Source organism: Falco rusticolus, chromosome 2, assembly GCF_015220075.1.
Source record: "Falco rusticolus isolate bFalRus1 chromosome 2, bFalRus1.pri, whole genome shotgun sequence".
In the NCBI taxonomy this organism is placed as follows: domain Eukaryota; kingdom Metazoa; phylum Chordata; class Aves; order Falconiformes; family Falconidae; genus Falco; species Falco rusticolus.
This window is the reverse complement of record NC_051188.1, coordinates 9,314,061-9,334,502: the sequence shown is the minus strand read 5'-3', so window position 1 is coordinate 9,334,502 and position 20,442 is coordinate 9,314,061. Positions and strand designations below refer to the sequence as shown.

Genomic DNA, 20,442 nt, shown 5'->3' with positions numbered 1-20,442 from the left:
ATACTCATTTTGAATTTGGAGAACCAGTGCAACAAGTACCCCTCCCCTGCAAACACTCTCCTTGTTGGATGTGCAAGATTTTGCATGTCACTAAAGCTTCCACCTTCCGATGGAATTTTCTGCACTTTTTGCCGACTGCTGCTGTGTACGAAGGGTCTCAAAGAGGGCATAGGTTTTCAGCGACTACACCCTGTGCAGGACAGGTAACCGCATGGTTTCCCAGCTGTGACACACGGCTGCTGCAGAAACTCTGAGTCACTTTGTGCCACTAAAACCATGGCGGACAAGAGGCCGCATCCTCTGCGGCTGCAAGGCACCCGCCTGGAGTAACACCAGGGACCAGCCGCACTGGCCTGTCCCTCTCCGCAGGGGACTTCTCCCAGTGCAGGGACGATGGGTGGCCGGGAAGGAGATGGGGGCAGCAGGCTGCCCTGTGCAGGGAAGGACACCCTTTGGGGGGTAGGTGGGCTTTGGGGAAGAGGAGCCCTTTGGGGAGGAGGACATCTGTTGGGCTGGGGGATGCCTCTCGGTGAGAAGGATGCCCTATCGGGGACGGCAGTGAGGTGCCCTTCGGGGAGGTGTGTGCCCTTTGCAGGAGAGGACGCCCTTTGGGAAGGACCCCCTCTGGGGAGGAGGCCATCTTTACACGCAGGGTGAGAGCCCACCTCCTTGTCACGGCCCTCAGGGGGGACACCGCCCTCCCTCCCCCCCCGCGGCTGGGGCACACACACGGCCGAACCACGGCCCTCCCCCCGGCCCCCCCGACCCGCAGCCCGGCCCAGGAGCCCCAGCTGTGGCAGGCGCGGAGGCCCGGCCCCTCCCGGCGCGGCTGGCCCGGGGCGGGCCCGGGCCCGGGGGCGGGCAGGCGGCGGGGCGGGGAGGCCGCGGCGCGCGGGCCCATTTCAGCGGCGGCGGCGGGCGGCGGGAGCGGTTCCATGGCGGCGCGGGCGCTGCGGGGCGCGGCGCTGGTGCTGCTGGTGGCGCTGCCCGCGGCGCTGCGGGCCGACACGCCGGCCAACTGCTCCTTCGCCGACCTGCTGGGCGCCTGGGAGCTCCGCGTCTGGCGGAGCGGCGGCCGCCACGGCAACTGTTCCCAGGGGGGTGAGACCCGGCGGCTCTGCCCCGTTCCCGTTCCCCGGGGTCGTCCCGGCCTCGCTGGGGGGTGGTCCCCTGGGAGCCTGAGGGAGCAGTGGGGCGTTGCGGGGGGGAGTGGGGCTGTTGCTCCGTGCTCCGAGGCCCTACAACCGTAAGCGGGCGGCGGGCTTCTGCCTCGGCCGTAGCGGCCCCCGTCACCCGCGGGTCGCACCCGGCGGCCGGCCCTGTGGCGGGCGTCCCTGCGGGGCTTAAGGCAGAAAAAGGTTAATTGGAATCGAGCGGTTCGCGTTCGTCAGGCGCTAAGTGGCTTCTGCGGGCAGCGCTCTTGCCCTCCCGCTTCATTTTTGGGGTTTTTTTTTGTCCTTTGTTTCGGTTTGGTCTCAGCAAGGCCTCTTCACGGGCACCACGGGCCTGTGCCGGTTCGCTTCCCCCTCAGCACGCCAGCTCCTTCCCGCCCTCGGCCGGGCCGGGGGCCCCGGGCCTGCTCCTGGAGCTGCCGGCTGCTGAGGGGGCCTGACCGCCTCAGGAGAAGTGCTGGTATTACTGCCCTTGAAGGAGTGATTGTAGTGGGGAGCTGTTAATTGTTGCGTGCCAGTATTAGAAAAAAAAAAAAAATGGTAGATGCTTCCATTTTTCTAAATCATCTTTTTGATGGGGTGAGGCCAGCGGGAGAGGTGGAGGGAGCTGGAGCGTGGGGTGGCAGATGCCTCATCCCAGGTGTTGTAGGGGAAGATTTGTCATTGCAGACACAGTGCCTGAGTGACACAGCGTCTGAGTCCTGTGTGGCTGTATAGCAAGTTACGTTTAAATCAGCTGGTGTCTCCCAGTAACAGCTGTTTGGTGCTGCTGCTAACTGAATGTGCAAATAACTGTCTAGCAGTGGAAAAATAAGCATGTAGACCCACTGACAGCTAAGTGATGTCCCTGAAGTGTGCTTGCTTGATGCCTTTTTGCAGAAGGCTCTTCAACAAGTATATTTTAGCATCTTTTGGAATAAAATAAATGTTACAACCGTCTTTGTACTGATTGATTTATTTTTATCTCTTCTGTGCAATAATGTTTGTATTTCTTGTAGGGCCTGTGGAAAGAAGGGTGCTTGTGGACCTTCAGAAGTTAGATGTGGCTCAGGATAGTCTGGGCAACTATGGTTTCTTCACCTTGATTTACAATCAAGGCTTTGAAATTGTGATAAATGACTACAAGTGGTTTGCATTTTTTAAGGTGAGTTAACTTGGTGTGTTCTGTATCACTGACTGTTTCTAAAATGGCCTATAGTTTGGCTTTTCTTTAGTCCCTGGCTGGTGTGGCGGGGCAGTTGGGACACTTGGTTATTTTTGGCTCTAAGGTTTGCCTGGATCAGTGGCTGAGTAGGGAGCAAAGGGAGGGAAGAGGTATTCATATTCCACACTGGGCATTATCTGAAAAATCTGTTACAGATGGTGCTGCTTTCCCTTCTGGGCATGCTTAATGCAATTGAAGGCCTTTGTGAAGCTAACTCTCCCAGTAGTCTGGAAGTTGGGGTTTTTTCCAGTTTTCTTCCTGACATCATGGACCCAAGTGAAATGGCAAACATCATTGCTTTTATCTTTCCTTAAAGATGTTCTCAAATGCATAAAAATTTTAGAAAGGCCATCTGTTCTCCTTGCTGGAGGATTTCTAGGATCTTTAAATTTCATTCCAGAATACAACTTTAATAATCCAGAGAATATTTCTGCTGCCTAGAGTTTTTCTTTTGGAATAATACTGTTGTTTCCAGTCCCCTGCTAATGACTTTAGATGAAGCTGAAAAACAGTGCTGGTAGGCAGGGGGTAGACAGGAGAAAACCCACTTTCTAAGGAGTGCTCTGCTGCTGTCCTGATGACTGGCATTATGAATCTGAAGGGTGGTTTGGGGCAATATCTGCAGGATGACTTTGCTACCTGGGAGACAGATGTTTTTGTGCAGTAAGACTGCCCTGTTGGTCAGTGCAGCCCTAGGCAGGAGCAGTGGATACATTTCTTGGTTGTTTCAGGAAGCATGATCTTGTCTAGCTTCAGATGAGCTGATAGGAAATACCAGGCCTTAGCCAAGCATAAAAATCTCTGAACCTTGGCTAGTAGGAAGGAGGGTGAAGAAGTGACTTCTGCTTTAAATTGTCTTTCTGGGAGCCGAGGTAGATGGTTTATTTCACAGCAGCTATTTTCAAGTCGGTGTTTTCAGCTGTTTACAAAATGAGTGATCCACTCTTCCAGGACACCTGTAATCATTACTGAATAGAAATGGTATATGAGGCTCCAATTTAAATGCAGCTTCCTCCATGCTGATTTGAGCTCACTTAACTTAAGAGAAGGGGTTGTGTAGGTTGTTTTACAAGACTAATGGTGAAGTTGTTTACATGCTCTTTTGTTGTTAACTGGGTTAACCCCAGCAGGCAACTAAGCACCATGTGGCCACTCTCACTTCCCCCCAAAGTGGGGCGGGGGAGAGAATAGGAAGGGTAGAGAAGTGTGAAAACTCAAGGCTTGAGTAAAGGTGTGTTAATAGGCAAAGCAAAATAAATTTGTTTGCTACTTGCCACCAACAGGCAGGTGTGAAGCAATTTCCAGGAAAGCAGGGCTTTGTAACACACAATTGTTGCTTAGGAAGGCAGATGCTGTAATTCTGAATGTTCTTTTCTCCTCCTTTCCCCAGCTTTTATTGCTGAGTAAGATGTTTTATGGTATGGAATATCCCTTTGGTTGGTTGGGGTCAGCTGTCTCACAGGTTTTTTGTGCAGCCCCAATGTACTCACTGGCAGGGCACTCTGAGGAGCAGAGGAGGCCTTGATGCTGTGTAAGCACTGCTCAGCAATAATGAAAACGTTCTTGTGTTATCAAAACTGTTTTCATCACCAATCCAAAACCTGGCACTTTAAGAGCTACTCTAAATGAAATTATCTCCCAAAACTAGCACTCTTACTATAGTACATTTTAAAAATAAGAATGCTATTGTGTAAGACAGGGTCTTATACTTGAACAAAAGCAAAGTGTGAGAGAAATATCTGATTGACATCCTCTCATCTGTATAGGGTAGTGACACTAAATTGCTGTGATGTACAGTCCTTATAGGTTTGGCAGGTGATACAGCAAAAGCTACAGATGCTGAAGGGTACTCTAACTGGGCAGAATTACTCTGAAACTTCTCAGGCAGGGACACCTCTGCAGGCTTCCCTACAGTGGGAGGGCCTGCCTCAAAAGTGGCAGGAATTGCTGCCTCTCTGAGGACAGTGGAGGGGACTAAAAAAAACTAACTTAAACTAATTTTAGAATGTGAGGGATAGTAACAGTGAGTGGCCTGTTCTGGAATGTAAATGGATCTGTTGGGCACCAACTTGAAGACAATTGAGGGTCACTGAAGGCTCTATTGCTGCTATCTATGCCTTGTGAAATATATCCTGGGAAGATGAGCACTAAGTCAAGTGACTAAGTGCTGGTCTTGTGTGTTCCTCTGTATGTGTGAAAATGTAAATGCATGGATTTGCAATAGTACTCTTAAACAGTATACCAGTACTGTGTTACAGAATAATTTAGGCTGGAAGGAGCTTCTGGAGGTAATCTGATCAATCTTACTGCTCAAAACAAGTTGAATATACACCTGAGCAGTAGCAGTGCACAGTAGCTTGCACTTCATGGTATGAATATGGCTTAGCCCTTTGTAGGCAAATGGATTAATTGTTAGTTTTCAAGTTGTTTTTCGTATTAAGAAATAGCAGGCTTGTTTGGGTCATTGTTCAGTAGTAGGCAATCCATCAGTGAGACATGCTTAAATTAAAGGCTTCTTTCCTTAAATATTAGAGAGGATTAGAGCTCAATTCAGTTACTCTCTATAATTTTACTGCTGTAAAGGAAAGAACAGATCACCAAGATGCAAGTATAATGGCCAATAAGTATGAGGAAACACCACCTTACTTGGGAAATGTGGCTTTTGCTGCAGACAACTAGCTGACTTTGTTAGGCTGTGACTTGCAATACTGTCTTTCTGCAAAACTTACTTTACTAGTCCCAGTGGGGACTTGGGGGAGAAGTGGTTTCTTATGAACTGCTTGACCTTGTGACGTATTTAGGTATGCATATCTGTTTACTTTTAATCCAGTAAGTAGACATACAAATAGACATACAAAATACCAAGCCCTGGTATAAACTAAAAAAATGTGGTTTCTTCTATTAAATGCAGCTAGGATCTATTCCATCATCTTCTGCTATAAAGCTTCTAGGGGACAAGTAATGTGTTCTCTAAAGCATGCACTGAGCAGATTTTTACCTGAAAGTAATGTAAACCTAGCAGGCTAAATTGGCTTCGTGTTGGTCATAATCTAGAAGCCCTTTGTGTAAAATAGGGTAAACTAGAATGCTAACTGGTGAGGGCTTCTTCCCTGGAAATGCTGCAAGAGGAAAGCATGAAAGCAATCACTTAGATTGCTTGGCCTTGATTGCTGTTGAGACTGTGGAAAGTCTTAGACAAAGTCCCTTTGGAATTCGTAAAAAAGAAGAATTATCTTTGCTGGCAGTCTCTTGTTTACAGCAAGAAGGTATAGAACTAGTATGTTTAATATGAAGTAATTTGCTATTGTTTTTACTACTTAGTAAAATTACTTAGTTTCACTCTGAAATAGTCTTCTAGTGTCAACAGTATTCTGGACATCCTGCTTGATTATGAAATGACTCTTGGGTTCATAGAGCAGTTTGTGGTGGTGGAACAGCCATAATGCAGAAAGCTTTACACATCTTCCGTGGCTATGGGTTTGGGCTTGTCAGGGAAGTATTCATTACTTAAAGGCCCCTCATAAATTTCAAGTTCTGTTTATGTTGCACTAAAGTTAAATTATGTGGCTAAAACACCATCATGGTGACAGGGCAGATAAAGCATCCTGATTTACCTACAGTGATGCTTTAATGCCTTCCTTATATTCTGCCATCCAACGGAGGATGGAGTTGCTAGGCAAAACTAACAGGAAGCAGTATTTAAGCCAATGCAGGACTTCACGTGTTTCAAGCACAGAAGTGCAACTGGTGCTAATTGAACTTCTAGTGTATTTTTGCTTAATGTTGAAGAATGCAACTATTAATTACTAACAAGAATGCTATGGGCTTGTCTAAACGGTGGTTTTATCAGAGCTACTGCGCTGTGTGGATAGAGACACAGCCTGTTTGATGATGATACATGTTTCAGTGAGTTTTTAATAGCCTTTTGTTCTTCTGGCTTACTAAATAGACACCTACTAAAAATTTCATAGGGCCTCGCTGCCTTTATAAGTTATTTGTTCTTTCAGCTGGGGGCTGCAGGGAAATGACTTCCCACACAAAAGGAGTGGATTGGGTGAGCATATTGATGTATTTTTTTCTCAGTTTGCTTTAATAGCTTAAGTAAAGAAGCTTTAACTGTTTTATTTCTAACTATTGTTGTACTTGTCCCTCAAGGCTTGTCAAGTTAAATGCAGCATCCTACTGCATTCTTGCATTTTGCTTCTCGCAAGTTGTAGTTACTCTGCCAGATGTTTGTTTGCAGCACAAAATAACTTGTTTGTTTTATGGGAACGCTCTTGTTTCTTATTCAATGTGTGCTGCTGAAATATCCCTATACTGAACTTGGATGTGAAGTTGGTATACTGACTCTTGGCAGAAGCTTGAGCATGTGCTTCTGCTGGATGATATATCTTGCATAGTCCTACAGAATTGTTATAAGGCTTTAAAGATTATTTTTTTTCCCCCCAAGGGCAAAAGAAATGGGAACAGCATAACATAAAAAGCTAGAATGAGGCTGAAAGGAAAGTTGAGGCTGATTTGTTTCAATTACTTGATATCTTTGTAGTATTTATTTAACATGAAGGCTACCACTTTGAAGGGAGACAGACTTGTAATATTCTCAGTTTGTCCCTTAAGCTAAATGGTACTACTTCTGACTTTTGAGATGCCCTCTAGCAAAAATCAAAAGTCTGGCATTTTCTCACATTTAAACATTAGCACTACTTCAGCAAAAAGAAAGAAATTGATTATAGAATATTCCACTAAAGTTACTAATCTCTTCCAGACTGACTTGGTGACATCTTTGTCATATGTCTTACTTTTTTTTGTTTGGTTTTTTTTCCTTTTACTCCCCCCACCCCCCCCAAATTTGGTTAAAACCAAGGACTGCTGTTCTGAAATTACAATCACTTGTCTAGACTGGCTGTTAATGTTTAAATTTCAGAATATTAAAAAAACTGCATCTGAATGCATTTTATTACATGTTGCTAAAATAAGCAGAGGTGTTAGAGTTGCTGATGCTATTTAATCATCCTGCAAATCAATTGAAGGATAACTTTTATTTTAGTTGGGCTTACTCTAACTGGTAATGCGCGACTGCTGCTTCCCTAAAGTGTAGAACTGAAAGCATAAATCTCCGAATTGCAGAATGTTCCCTAGAGGGAAGAAAATGCATCTGTAGTTTATATTTGCTTGCGTTTTATGTTGGGTAGCAAGATGAAGCCATTTATTCTGATACCTTCTGTATTTTTGTACAGTAGGGTGTCTGCAATCCTCTTTCAATTAAGAAAGTGATTTGCATATTACAAATGCTTCAGCACACTTGTAGATTTGATGACAAATGAGTGGTAAGTCTTAATGTATAGGGTAGTCCTGCCTCCTGAAACTTGAGTTGGCTTACTGCCTGAGCATTGCTTAAATTGAGAACAAAAGATGTAAAAAGAAAATGGGATGGCAGCCTGTGTGTGTAGCACTACTGAATCCCTGTTAAATGCTGTGTCCAATAAGGCCTCCATCCTTTCCTGTTTTCTGCTTATGGAGATTAAAAATTTAAAGAAAGCTTTAAACAATTATACTTTATTTGGACTAGAATTGAACATGCAATTAGATTATGTTGTGCTGACCAACACAGTAAAGATGTTACTAAAAGTATACTGTACCGAAAAGCTTACCTAGGGTCAGGTACGCAAGAGCAAGCTTTGCAGTTTAGGTACATGAAGCCTTTTAAGGTTAATGTTGGAGCTGCTTGGCTAAATTCTGGCATGAGGCAGTCACATGAGTTGTCAGACTTGAGAAAAATATGCATTTGAAATTAAATTGAAGCTTAAAGTTTTCAAAACTCAGAATTTGAATTGTGAATATAGTTTGGGTGCCTTTCTACAGGAGTTGTTCCAGATTGGTCAGACCACTGGATGGAGTTTAGTTAATGTTGCAGATGTGAGCATTGACTAAAACTATCATGTGACATGGCTGCAGTGGTCTTTTATTAACTTAACAAGATGGTTTTCATTTTTAAGCCTGCAGAAGAAATGTGTGTACCGCTTGTCCAGTGCTTACGGGTGGTCACAGCTGTGTGGCTGTTGTCTTCCATGAAGAAGACAAGATGCTGTTTTATGATGAGTTCTGCAGATGTGCTGGGTACTGTGCTGGTGGCTTCAGTTGAATCCTGCGTTGTAATTCACATCCACCAGTCAGTGGTTGTTCAGTGCAACGGTACCATGCTCCTGTATGACTGTTAGTCAGGCAGACATACTCATGATAGGTCCTCTAAAACCAGTGCAGTTAGACTTGCTAGGTCTAGTCTGTCAGAGCCCTTCTCTGGTAGCGATAAGAAATGCAGCACTTGGGTTTCACAATGAAGCATATCTTCAACTGTGTACCTTCTGGTAGTAAACAGTGGGTGTCATTGTCATGGCGCTGATGACGTTTTGGTTCCTCTAACATGTGGCCCAGTGGGAAGTTACCTAGCTTGTAGAAATTAATCGTAAGTATTGGGGTTTGTAAAGGTTTCTGTGCCACTTCTCTATATCAGTGGCTCTCAAAAGTCAGGGGGGTGGAGAAATAAAATTGGGACGTTATGGGTATATTTTAATTTACTAGCTGATTATGGCTTTTGGACTTCAAATTCCCTTTATCCAGGTGTCGTTGATGGGCCATGGTTTTGAAATCTTCATGTCTACTTTTTAAAGCCAGTTTAGTAGTAGCTTACAGTCTGCTAGTCTACAAAAACATAGCTACAGAGGACTTGAATAGCTTAATTTTTAGCTTCTACACAGACTGTCTGAAACAGGCTTTTGTCTCTTGTTTATCTTGAGCATCACCAGTAACTGTCCCCTCACCTTCCTGGTTTTGCTAATGTTTGAACTAAAAAAACAGCATAAGAAACTTGCTAAATTCACTTCCCTTGAAGTTGCACAAACAGTACAAATACTATTCTGATAATTATCCAGCTAAATATTAAAAAAAGCAATAGATTTAATCTCCAGGAAAAGGAGAGTGATTTCTAGGAGGAAAAATAAAAGGCAAGTTGTTTTAATTTGCTAGTTAGCAGGTAACTCGGTGCCTTTTTTCTGTGAAGATGTCCCAAGTCTGTTCCACTTGTTTTGATTCAATATAACTCTCCGTGCTAGGCAGGATCTGTATCTGATTGTTGCAGGAAGCAGGCCTGTTCCTTGAGTAACAGTCAAGTATTCAGACTGAAGGTCTATGCTTAAGAATGGTTGTGCTTGGTCTTGTTTTAATCTGTGGCAGCTTTTAGGTAGAAAAGACAAGTAGGTATTACTTGGTTCTACATGACACTGTAAATTAAACTGCTGTCATAGTAACTTACCAATATAAAGTCAGTAACCTGCTGTGAAGAGAGTATTTCTTAAAAGTAATTTCTGGATGTTGCCCTTGGTGTTTGGCCAAGTGTAGTTATTTCCCACATTGCACAATCTTGAACAGTAAGATAGGGTGAATAGAACAAGGTGACAGCTCAGCCTTCTGGTGCCCCCATCCTGCTTCAGTCAGCAAATATGCTTGCCTTACTAGACAAGCAAGGATCTAGATGTAATGCCTCTGCAACCTCTGAACTGGGGACAAAGCAAATACCCATTGTTCTGAAACAGAGCATTAACCTTTAATTTTATCCCTGGGATGACAGACTTAATTTCACTATGTGTTCTTCTGGTTCTTCACAGAGCCTTGACAGTCACAAACCTCTCAGTCTATTTACTTTATTTTCAGTCTAGAGGCATTTCCATCACTATAAGCCACCACCTTTAGTGAAGAGGCTGAGCAAGCGTTTTGTTGAAACATAGCTACAAAATCTCTCTACATTGTACATGTACAACTCAAACAGGGTGGGAGTTAATACCATTGGACTAGAAAACTTTGATTCTAAGTGATTTGTGTGATTAGAGAAGTTAAAGCTTTTGTTGTGTGGGGGTTTCAGGCTCCTCTGTAGCTCATGACAAAAGAGACTTTAACCTTGAGATGAGTAAAGATCCTTCCCTCTGCCCCAGGACGTTCTGATGTCAAAGAATTGCAGATCCAGGAAATTTCTGCAGCTGGGCAAAGCGTTAGTGCTAACTGTTGTATAAAGACACATTTTACTGAATAGATTAATTTATTACTTCTCTTCAGTGATAAATGAAGAGCTGTGTGGCTGAATGAGGAAGTATTAGGACTTGGGACTTCAGGCTTTAGTAACACTCGCCTCACTGCCAGCTTCAAATGAGTGACTCTCAGTGGATCATCCTTTCTTATTGTTTTATTTTGATAGTTCACATGAAATTGTTTTGTGATGTTCTTCCACCACAGCTCAAACTTAAAGCAGCTGCAGGAAGTTTCATCTTTTGTTCTGATTTATAAAACAGAAATGCCATAGCGCAATTCTCCATGAGAAGTTACTGGAAGAGGAACACAAGGAGGTGCTATCACCCCTGTGTTTACTTTTCGTGCTGGTATGAGTCTTAGTTTCTCAAACTTTTGTAGCACTCCAGGGCTGGTTTGGCTAATCACAAATTTGGTGCAAGAAACCATAGGGTCTGGAAGACAAGGCTAAGTAACAGGTCTTCTACATTTTATCTAGAAAGTAACTGTTGAACACAAACAATTAGCACCTGTTAGTTGATACTGATACTAATGCATACTTTGTAAAAGTGCAAGTCACAACCTGTTTGTCTTGATCAGTTTCTTCCATTTGCTTAACCTCTAGAGTGTATGTTGGCCACTTCCCTGAAACATAAGCAAGCAGCAGCTGGATGGGTGGGGACTACAGCTATGCTAACAAATACATGTACTCAATGCAAGTGTAATCTCTGTACATTACAGTACAAAAAGGAAGGCCAGAATGTAACCAGCTACTGTAATGAGACTCTACCAGGATGGGTGCATGATGTACTTGGCCACAATTGGGCTTGTTTCAGTGGACACAAGGTTTCTTCATCTCCCTCAGATGTGCACATAAAGGAGCTACCTCTCCAGAAGCCCGGGGGAAGGTAAGCAACAGATAAGTGACATTTTACTGGACTAAAACATTTGGTAACTGTTCTTCAGGCTTCATCTAAAACCATATGGACAAATTTTGTTACCGAGGGCAAAGCTAATGCCATTCATAATGTTGGAAATAAACCTGAATGCACGAAAACGGGACGCTGCCTGTCACATCACGGTTTCTTCTTCAGTCTCTGGTGAAGTCCAGTTACAAAAATGGCATGTCTAAAGAAGATGAGTATATTCTTACAGTTAGTCTATCTGAAATTTCAGAAACCTTGCCTTGATCCAATAATTGCACGTTTCTTTATCAGTACTTGCCAGAAGACCTTTCCAGAGTTAGTCTTTTCCATATTCAGTTTAGAGAACACCTTTAGTGTTCAGTCCTAGTCTTTTCTTACTGTTTTATTTGGTTGCTTTTGTTTGCAGACTTTATGTGCACAACTTTGACTTTGTGAATGCTATCAATACTCACCAGAAGTCCTGGAGAGCAACAAGATACAAGGAGTATGAGCACTTTGCCCTGGAACAACTAATTAGAAGAGCTGGGGGTCTCTATTCCAGAGCTCCAAGGTACTAAGGCCTTTTGTTTTGCCATAAACCCCACTGCCGCAAAGAATCTGCTTTTGTTTTCCTGGCTCTTCCTAGCTGTGTCTTGGCTTGTAGTTCAGATGTTGATTTAAGTATCAAGGCCTTCCAGCTCACTTTCATGGAGTGCCAGCATATTTCTTCATTTGAATGATGATTCTGAGCATCTGTTGTCTCAAGCAGTTGAGGCAAATAGGGTCAGCTACCCTTTAATCTTGCTCAGTAACTCACTGCTGAATTCATACATGCAGGGAGGAAGTCAGGACAGTCTCAGCTGTCATGTTACTTTTCCTGTCTACACATCAGCTGCTTGCTGTAGTCAGGAGTTTCTGCTTGACCATCTTACTGGTTCTGCTAGTTTATAATTGCAATAAAAAAGTAGTGAACAGCATTCTGCTATTAAACATGAATAATAAAGATTTTCTTTGGGAATTTCCTGCTTACTTTGATAACTTGCCATGCCTGCAAACAATGTCCTCTACCAAGGGTAGAGTGTCTCAGTGAAAAGGCATAAAGTAGCCCTGAGAGTGCCTTCAGGGTCTCGCAGATCACATGGCAGAGTGGTAATGGGGATGGATGCCTGGTCACCTACAGTAATTTGATAACTGGAGTTCTTTGATTCCCTTCACAGCTGTTTTACCTTCTTTGTATTTTTGCTTTTTCCACTCTTGATACTGCTGTGGGTAGGAATGCTACTCACTTTTCCAAACTGTGGCAGTTGTATGTTTGTAGAAGGTCCTACTGTACAGCAAAACTTCTGATTTGCATGGGAGTATCATGCAGATTATCATGGTGCCATCCTACAGACAGAAGTCAACTTGTAGATGGTCTTAAATACAGTAACCAATTTGGAAGCTCTGTTGCACCATGCAGTGTCATGACAGTATTTTGTTGGCCCTGTCATGCTTTCAGAACAGACTCCAGGGTCTGGTGTTTGTGAATGGCACTTGATGGCATGACTTAGGGGACAAGCATCAGGTTAAGTGAAAGCTGAATGCAGGAAGCTCTTGGTTTGCTGATATACGAGTGCTATGTGGCTGCAAGTGGTAGATGAGGACAAGTAACATTCAATGTTTACTTCCATATTACTTCCACAGTAAAAACTTGCTCCAGGGAAGTCTCTGGGGCAAGTGGGACTGCAGTTATTGGAGTGTTGATGTAAGCTGTGTCTGCAGTTAAGCAGTCTGTAGTTGCTGTCAGTGTGTGCTGCCAAGATGGGGTGCCTCTGCAATCGGATATTCTACATACCCTGTGATGGCAGAGGTGTCAAATAGCTGTTGCAGAGCTGTGTTGCCACAGTCATTGAGAGTTACCTTGGCACTTCAGGTTGGTCTGAAAGTATTTGACCTTACCAGCTTGTGGATAGTTCATAATATAGTTCCCTCAGGGAGGGATTCGAGTAGGTCTTGCATCCTGCTGAAACTAATCTCTTGAGATTGACACCCATCTAGTTTATGTGGAGACTATTTCAAATTACTTAGTGTGAAATAAGTGCAACTACTCAGAAGCATTTTCTCCTCTTTAGACCAAAGCCTGCACCTCTAACACCCGAGTTACTCAAAAAAGTTTCAAGCTTGCCAGATTCCTGGGACTGGAGAAATGTGAATGGTGTCAATTATGTCAGCCCTGTTCGGAATCAAGGTAAAAAAAAATAAATCACAACTCTGAATGAGATCCTGTAGAGCTGCTTTGATGTATGTTGTTATTTGCTGTTAACAAAGTGTCTTGCAGTTGACAGATTGCACCTTCACTATGAATAACCTGTGGAAATCGGGTGGAGTCCTGGCTGACAACACAGTGCCAAAAATGCAAAAATAGGTGGTGGTACTGGCATATCCAAACAGCAATGTCTCTTGCTGGATTGAAAGCAAATTACCACCATGCCCTGCGTAAAGACAGCTGTCAGGTTTTGTCCAGTCTTAGTCATGGTTTTCTGCATGCTGACAGCACTGACGTGCATTTAATTCTTTCCCTAATTCCTGCTGATGGCAAATTACCATGTGGCTTTAATGAATAAACCCATGAAAAATTTATATTGCTTCCAAATATTATCACCCCAATAACTTCAGGAGTTATTTAAATGGCTAGTTGCAAGAGGACGTGTCAGTCACTATGAAAAGTATGGACACTGATAAATATAGAATACTTGTAAACCTATTTTTTTCCTTTGTTTACGTATACCAGAATAGTACCCTCTTTTTATTCTACAAGAAATGCTTTTATGACACTGGTGTGGGACACCTCAATTAGATAGTTACATACTGGAGACCAGGAGTGGAGTTGGTTAATATGTCCCTTCCCTGCTCCACTGTTTTCAAACAAACTTGCATCTACTGGTAGCTGTCTGGCTGCAACTTTGAGGGGAAGGGAACATAACACTAGCATGGTGGGGAGTGGATGATTTAAATCACTGGTCCCTCATTTATGGCTTAGTTCTGTCAGATGCTACCAGCTGGACTCCTGGTAGCAGAGGAAGCATAGGAAAGCTTGTGGAAGTTCTAGCTCACAAGCTGACGTGTGGCATCACTGAAAGATGGTGACAGGAAATGATATGGACCTATGTAGGTACGAGTCCTGTACTTTCTCCTGGTGTGAACATCCAGAGGGCTCTTTTATCTTCCAAACTGTTGAACACTTGGTCCCAAATTTCCTTTCTCCATTGTGTTGCTTCAGAGTTTCTCTAAAGGATAACTAATCTATTGCTTCCAATAATAAAACTGCCTACACTTTTCCTGTCATCTGAGAATCCATGCTGAGTATGTTAAATGTCTGAAATATGCATTCTGCTCCATTAAATTAGAATTGTAGCTTTCAGGCTTTAGTAAAAAAGACAAAAAAATCCCACCAAAAAAAAAAAAACCCTCTTCAAAAGATGGCCTCATGCAAAATAATGCTGACATACAAGCTATCATAAGCAAGACTTAATTTGTATGATTTTCTAAGGCACTGGATATCAATGCTTCATTAAAATGATTAGAAAGTCTTAGTTGTATATCATTAAGATTATTAGATGACTAATTAGAAAATGCCATGGGGGAAAAGGCTGCAAGCAGTAAGATGCAAATTGTCTGGCACATACAGAGAGAATTGTATGAATTACAAGGTCGTGGCTTCTGAGATCTTGCATGCTTGTGGAGTCACTGTCCTTTACCCAAGGAGAGAAAAATACAGCATCTGAAGGGGACAAGAATTAAAAGGGAAATGTGTATACTCTGTAGAATACCTTGAGACATGGCAGGCTTCACGCAACTTGGATTGTAATATTTACTGCCAGCATATTGGCATCCCTGCTAGCATTTCCTGTAGTCAAGAAAGTAAAGGTTGAGCTCTTGGGTTGTTTATAGGGCAGTAACTGCATCTTTGAACCAAGAGATGTGTAGTCTTTGAAGACAGCCCTGTCATTGCTTGTTGTCGACTTTACAGAGGGTAGAAGAGGGGAACCTATGGATTTTGTTAGATTCAAGTGTGTAGTTCCAATTTCTTGCTGACTACATTCTGCAAGCTTTTTCTGCAGGTCAAAATAGGTGAAAAGCTTGGTCTGCTAGTTTTTCACTACATGTGCTGCATCTCCTCCTTACTCGTAATACAACAGCCCTTTGTGGTAGTGAGTGGAATCTGGTGTGGCTGAAGCTCTAACTGACTCTGGAAGAGAATTTGTGGGAAGTCTCGGAACTATTGCAGCTGTGTTGGCTCTCTGCTGCTACAATGTTGTTGTCATGCTATGGGCCTCACAAATACTACTGTGGTAGCAGGAGAGAAATCTTATCAAAACCCCCAACAGACTTCAGACTGAAACGGTTGCATTAAATGTGGGGTTTTTTTTTACACTTTGTCACACAAAATGCAATAGTGTTCTTCAGCATGGCCCATCTTGGGTGCTGTGACTACAGTGAGTGGGAGGCACCTTTCACTGCTTCAGTTTGCCCTGCTGGGCAAAGAGTGTTCATGTTCAGGCTGATTTTGCTCCTTCTCTTCAGGGTTACATCTAACTGAGTGAAGGTGCAATTTCACTTGCCTTTGTAATAGCTCTGCTTTTATACACCTACACAGTTCAGGAGGAAATATTTTGTTTTGTTCCTCAAGCCTGCCTCATTTTCATAGCTCTGCAAAATTTGAGTTTCCTACTGTCAGGAAACAAAAGGAAATTGGGCACCTTGGTGACAATCAGTAGATAAAATAGGACCTCATCCAAGTAATTGTCCTTTCCTGTGATGCTTGTCAATTTACTTCCAAAAGTTTTTAAGTGTTACAGGAAGCTCCTAGGGAGTGAAGGGGCCTAAAGCTAGAAGCAACACTAAATTTTGATGCAGAAGTAAGGAGACTTAACTCTGCCAGGAAATAGAAGGGAAATTAAGGTGCCTCTGAAAAGCCAGTGTACAATTACATGCCCTTGGGAAGTAAAGCAAGCTGGGATGAATCCACTGTATGAAACCTGCTATTTATACCACTAGTGTCTCAGAAGTCGGTTATTTTAGGGGTAGCTCTAGAAGTGGAATATTTTTTTTCAACTGGAAATTGCAGAGTTAAGTTCATTGGTAGTTTGAAATAACCTGGAACAATATTGTCAATGTTCACTTAAAATACGTCTGTGCGCCCTTAGCATACATGCTCCGTAAAGGGTTATGGTCTGAGGCAGTAGGTCATGAGCCTTCTCAGCCCTGCTAATGTGATTCCTGTAGGGGCATTCTGTAGGGACAGCATAGCTCTTAAATGATCCTGTTGAAAACACTGAAGAGTAATATATTTCTTATTCTTGAATAAGCTCATTGTTCCTTCAGAAGTTATTAGAACTGTTATTTGAATTGTGTGTTTAAAAGCTAAATGTATATTTAAATTCTTTTGTTCTATCGGTGTTCAATTTCTGATCACTGTCAGGTAGGCTTTCAGTGTTTTCAGTGGGCTCTAACAGTAGTTGTACCTGAATGCAGGTGACTTGCCTTGTTTATGCTACTGACTCCTTTTCATGGTTCTTTTTTCTACTCTTGAGGCTCGTGTGGCAGCTGTTACGCGTTTTCCTCCATGGGCATGCTGGAAGCAAGAATACGTATCCTCACAAACAACACTCAGAAACCAATCTTTAGTCCCCAACAGATTGTGTCTTGCAGCCAGTATTCTCAGGGTAAGTACACTGGTATATACGAAGATAACTTGGTAACAGTAATGCTGCAGAAGAAGACCGTATATTAAAAAATTCCATGCCTTCCCCATCACCCACAGTTCAGGTTTTTTCATAAAGTATCTGGCAAGCTACAGTTTATTGTACTTCTATTTTTTGAAAGATGGCAGAAAATATTCCAGAGTTGTCAGCCCAGCTTCCTATAGGGGTGGGATTGAACCAGGAGCAGGTAGCCTCATGCTCAGGATGCTATTGGATTTTAGGTAGGTCTGCCTAGGAGATGGGGAGTATCCAAGGAGCAGGGCTAAAAATACAGCTAAATAGCAACGCATACCTAGAAAAGTGGAACTAAAATATCTTCCCAAAACCATATTCAGAGGGAGAAGGAGCATACTGAGAGGGGTGGATGAGCAAAAGCAAAGACTAAAGCTTTCTAAAGAACAGTACCCGTGTTAGGGCAGGTCTCGTTACTGGATGTAACAGGGAGTGTCAGGAGCAATTGGATGAGAAGGTGGTCCATGCATTTTAGTGTTACTAGTACAGCTCCCACTGATGTGAATTTTGTCTTGTGTTTCAAAACTAGCTATAGCTAACTGGAATACTAGGGTTAGCTGCTCAATGTAGTTAGTGTTCGATACTGTACCTAAAAGTATTCTTAAAAAAAAATTGAGTAGAAGAGTCTCTCACCTTAAATAATTCTTCAAGGGAATAAGCAGAGATCTCTTTTCTTTTTTGTTGAGTTTTTTTTGTTTTTGTTTAGGCTGCGATGGTGGCTTCCCATACCTCATTGCTGGAAAGTATGTCCAGGACTTTGGTGTGGTGGAAGAGGACTGCTTCCCTTACACAGCCCAAGATTCTCCATGCACCTTCAAGCGCAGCTGTTACCACTACTACACTTCTGAGTACCACTATGTTGGTGGTTTCTATGGAGGCTGCAATGAAGCCCTGATGAAGCTTGAGCTTGTTCTGCATGGGCCAATGGCTGTTGCCTTTGAGGTTTATAGTGATTTCATGCTTTATAAAGAGGGGATCTACCATCACACTGGGCTGCAGGATGACTTAAATCCTTTTGAATTGACCAATCATGCTGTATTGCTGGTGGGCTATGGTACAGAACCAGAAAGTGGTGAGAAGTTCTGGATTGTGAAGAACAGCTGGGGCACCTCGTGGGGAGAAGATGGTTACTTCAGAATCCGCCGTGGCACTGACGAATGTGCGATTGAAAGCATTGCAGTGGCTGCAACTCCTATTCCAAAATTATAAATGTGGAGGTCTTCATCCAGTGCCTTGTCCCCAGCCATCAGAACATATTGTTAGAAACTGCAGTTAAAATCTGTCCCCCAGCTTGAACAGGGGAGTTTTAATGAAATTTTCAAGAATAGAGCTAACAGTTTCCCTAGGTGGGAGGATGAATGTAGTTAGCTCTGCTTTGTGCACTGAAGGCTTCCTCTCTAATTTGGCAGTAAACCACCTAGAATGTTGTGGTGGTTTTGGTAATAGTGGTGATAGTTATTCACCACTGGATATACATCTTCAGTCACCAGTTACGTTTTCTTCCGTTGACAATCTTGAACTTCAGATCTCAGAGGGAAGCATCTGTTAATGATAATCTGTAACTACTCTGAAAGGACACTGTAGTGCCTTACTTCTCCGAAAGCAGGAAGTCACTGCAATTTAGAACATAAATTGGGGAGGGAATGGGCAATTACACTGATTAAAAGGAAATTTTAAAGCTTGAAGTGTCCTGCAAAAACTGCATGTCAAACCCTTATGACAATAAAAATCAATTCTACTTTTCAAGCTGTAACTAAATGTTCCAGTTCTGGATTTTATTGCTGTGCTTTGCAATTGATCATAGCGGAGTTCAATAAAAATTACAAGCTTTTATAGGAGTTTGTACTTGTGGAAGTAGTTGGTTCCTTCAGTGGCCTATCTTAAGTTTTGAAGTTCCTGTCAAGATCCAGACAGGTGGGGAAGGAGTATGAGAAGGGAGAGGAGCTAGGAATCATCCAGCTGACATCAAGATTCTCGCAGCAGCATCAAGCAAGGTTGTCCAGGAGTCCAGGATATGGGACATTTCATTGAGTAAATTGGCTAATTCCCCTGTAATCCTGTGAAGTCCTCTCTGTTAATCTGTTGCCCTATTCCTTTCAAATATACAAGGTAGAAAACCAGAGTTGGGGAAGGGGGGGGATAGCAGCACTTGGAATTAACCATTTCTTTCCAGATGAAACTGTAATGCAGTACTTGGTGAATGCAGCACTGGTCTCTGCTCTTCATTGTGGGTAAATAGGAGTGGCTTAGAGGTGAGTCCCAATTTCATGGGTAGAAGAGGACTTCTTTGGTAATATTCTGTTAAAATAATACATGACCACAGTAGTTAATTATTTTTACATACAAAATACAATCTTAGGTTTTGGGGTGGGTTTTTTAGGGTGTAGGGAAACTTATAAAATACAGAAAAATGGAATGGTTGTAAGCAAAATATTCCATTTAAATTAGAAAGGAGAACTCCCTTTTACTTCAGTAGCGGAGTTTCACAAGAATTGCCTGATTCTGATTTGTTCAAACTGAGGGATAGGAGAAAGGTAGTGTCATTTCTGTTTTTGAACCCTCTGCCAAAAAATACCAAGCCATATTTGGAAATTTAGAACTTGTGTTTTGCCAGAATTTCATCAAGGACCTCTGGAAGTACTTGTATTCTGCATTGGCTTGTTTTAGCTGAGGAAATTGGGGAGGGGGCGGGGAAAGTAGGGCACTTGTTCCTTCCCACTTGGATTATTTGATGTTACTGCTAAAACTGAGAGTCCCATGAGGACTTAACCCCTTGGCAGCAGCTGCAGTACATCATGAAGATATTCAATTGTTCCACACACCTCTTCACCTAAGATATGCAAGCAAGTGCACAACTTCTCTCTTGTGCTTCTCCCAGTCTTCCCCCTTCTCTCCTAACAGTGTTTTCCCGAGTGGAAAATGTAGGTGTGGGAGAGGCAATACTGCTTTCCCCTGACAGTGTGTGTGGTTTGTCTGCTGTGTTAGCGGGCATAATAAAGGCGTGACAGATCATGTGCTGATCAACAATGTTCGGTAGGTCACCCACTACCCTTTTTCCAGGCATTGATTTGATTTATAGTAATAAAACTAAAGCTGAAAAATGTGTGGAACTATGAAGTATGGAAGAAATTGTTACCCGTGCTTTCATTTTGGAAGACAAGAGTTAGGCTGGCTGCAGTGCAATGCCAGCAGCAAGCTTGCTGCTGTGCTGATATTGCAGCTATGCAGCTTGACCTGACTGGGGTGACAGCTTCTCTTACGTAAGCAGCCATGTTGGCACCAGTATAAACATGAGGTGCAGAAGGTGGTCTTTGTGTAGTAGGTGGTCTGCAGGCTTGTCCTGCCACCTG

General features: G+C 43.0%; 1 protein-coding gene across 1 annotated transcript; it reads left to right on the top strand.

Annotated features, from left to right (window-relative positions):
* Positions 1 to 900: 900 nt before the first annotated feature.
* CTSC (cathepsin C) lies at positions 901 to 18,930 on the top strand. Its single transcript, XM_037377546.1, has 7 exons — positions 901 to 1,101; positions 2,171 to 2,316; positions 11,173 to 11,339; positions 11,764 to 11,907; positions 13,448 to 13,563; positions 16,910 to 17,041; positions 17,799 to 18,930. The coding sequence occupies exons 1-7, from the start codon at positions 936 to 938 to the stop codon at positions 18,299 to 18,301; spliced, it is 1,374 nt and encodes a 457-aa protein (XP_037233443.1). The 5' UTR covers positions 901 to 935; the 3' UTR covers positions 18,302 to 18,930.
* Positions 18,931 to 20,442: the final 1,512 nt, after the last annotated feature.

Bases quoted from the DNA above. Each gene is read 5' to 3' on its own strand.
- CTSC (XM_037377546.1), top strand. From the start codon at position 936: ATGGCGGCGCGGGCGCTGCGGGGCGCGGCGCTGGTGCTGCTGGTGGCG. The intron at 11,340-11,763 runs GTAAGCAACAGA...TTTTGTTTGCAG, and splicing joins CTCCAGAAGCCCGGGGGAAG to ACTTTATGTGCACAACTTTG. The intron at 13,564-16,909 runs GTAAAAAAAAAT...TCTACTCTTGAG, and splicing joins CAGCCCTGTTCGGAATCAAG to GCTCGTGTGGCAGCTGTTAC.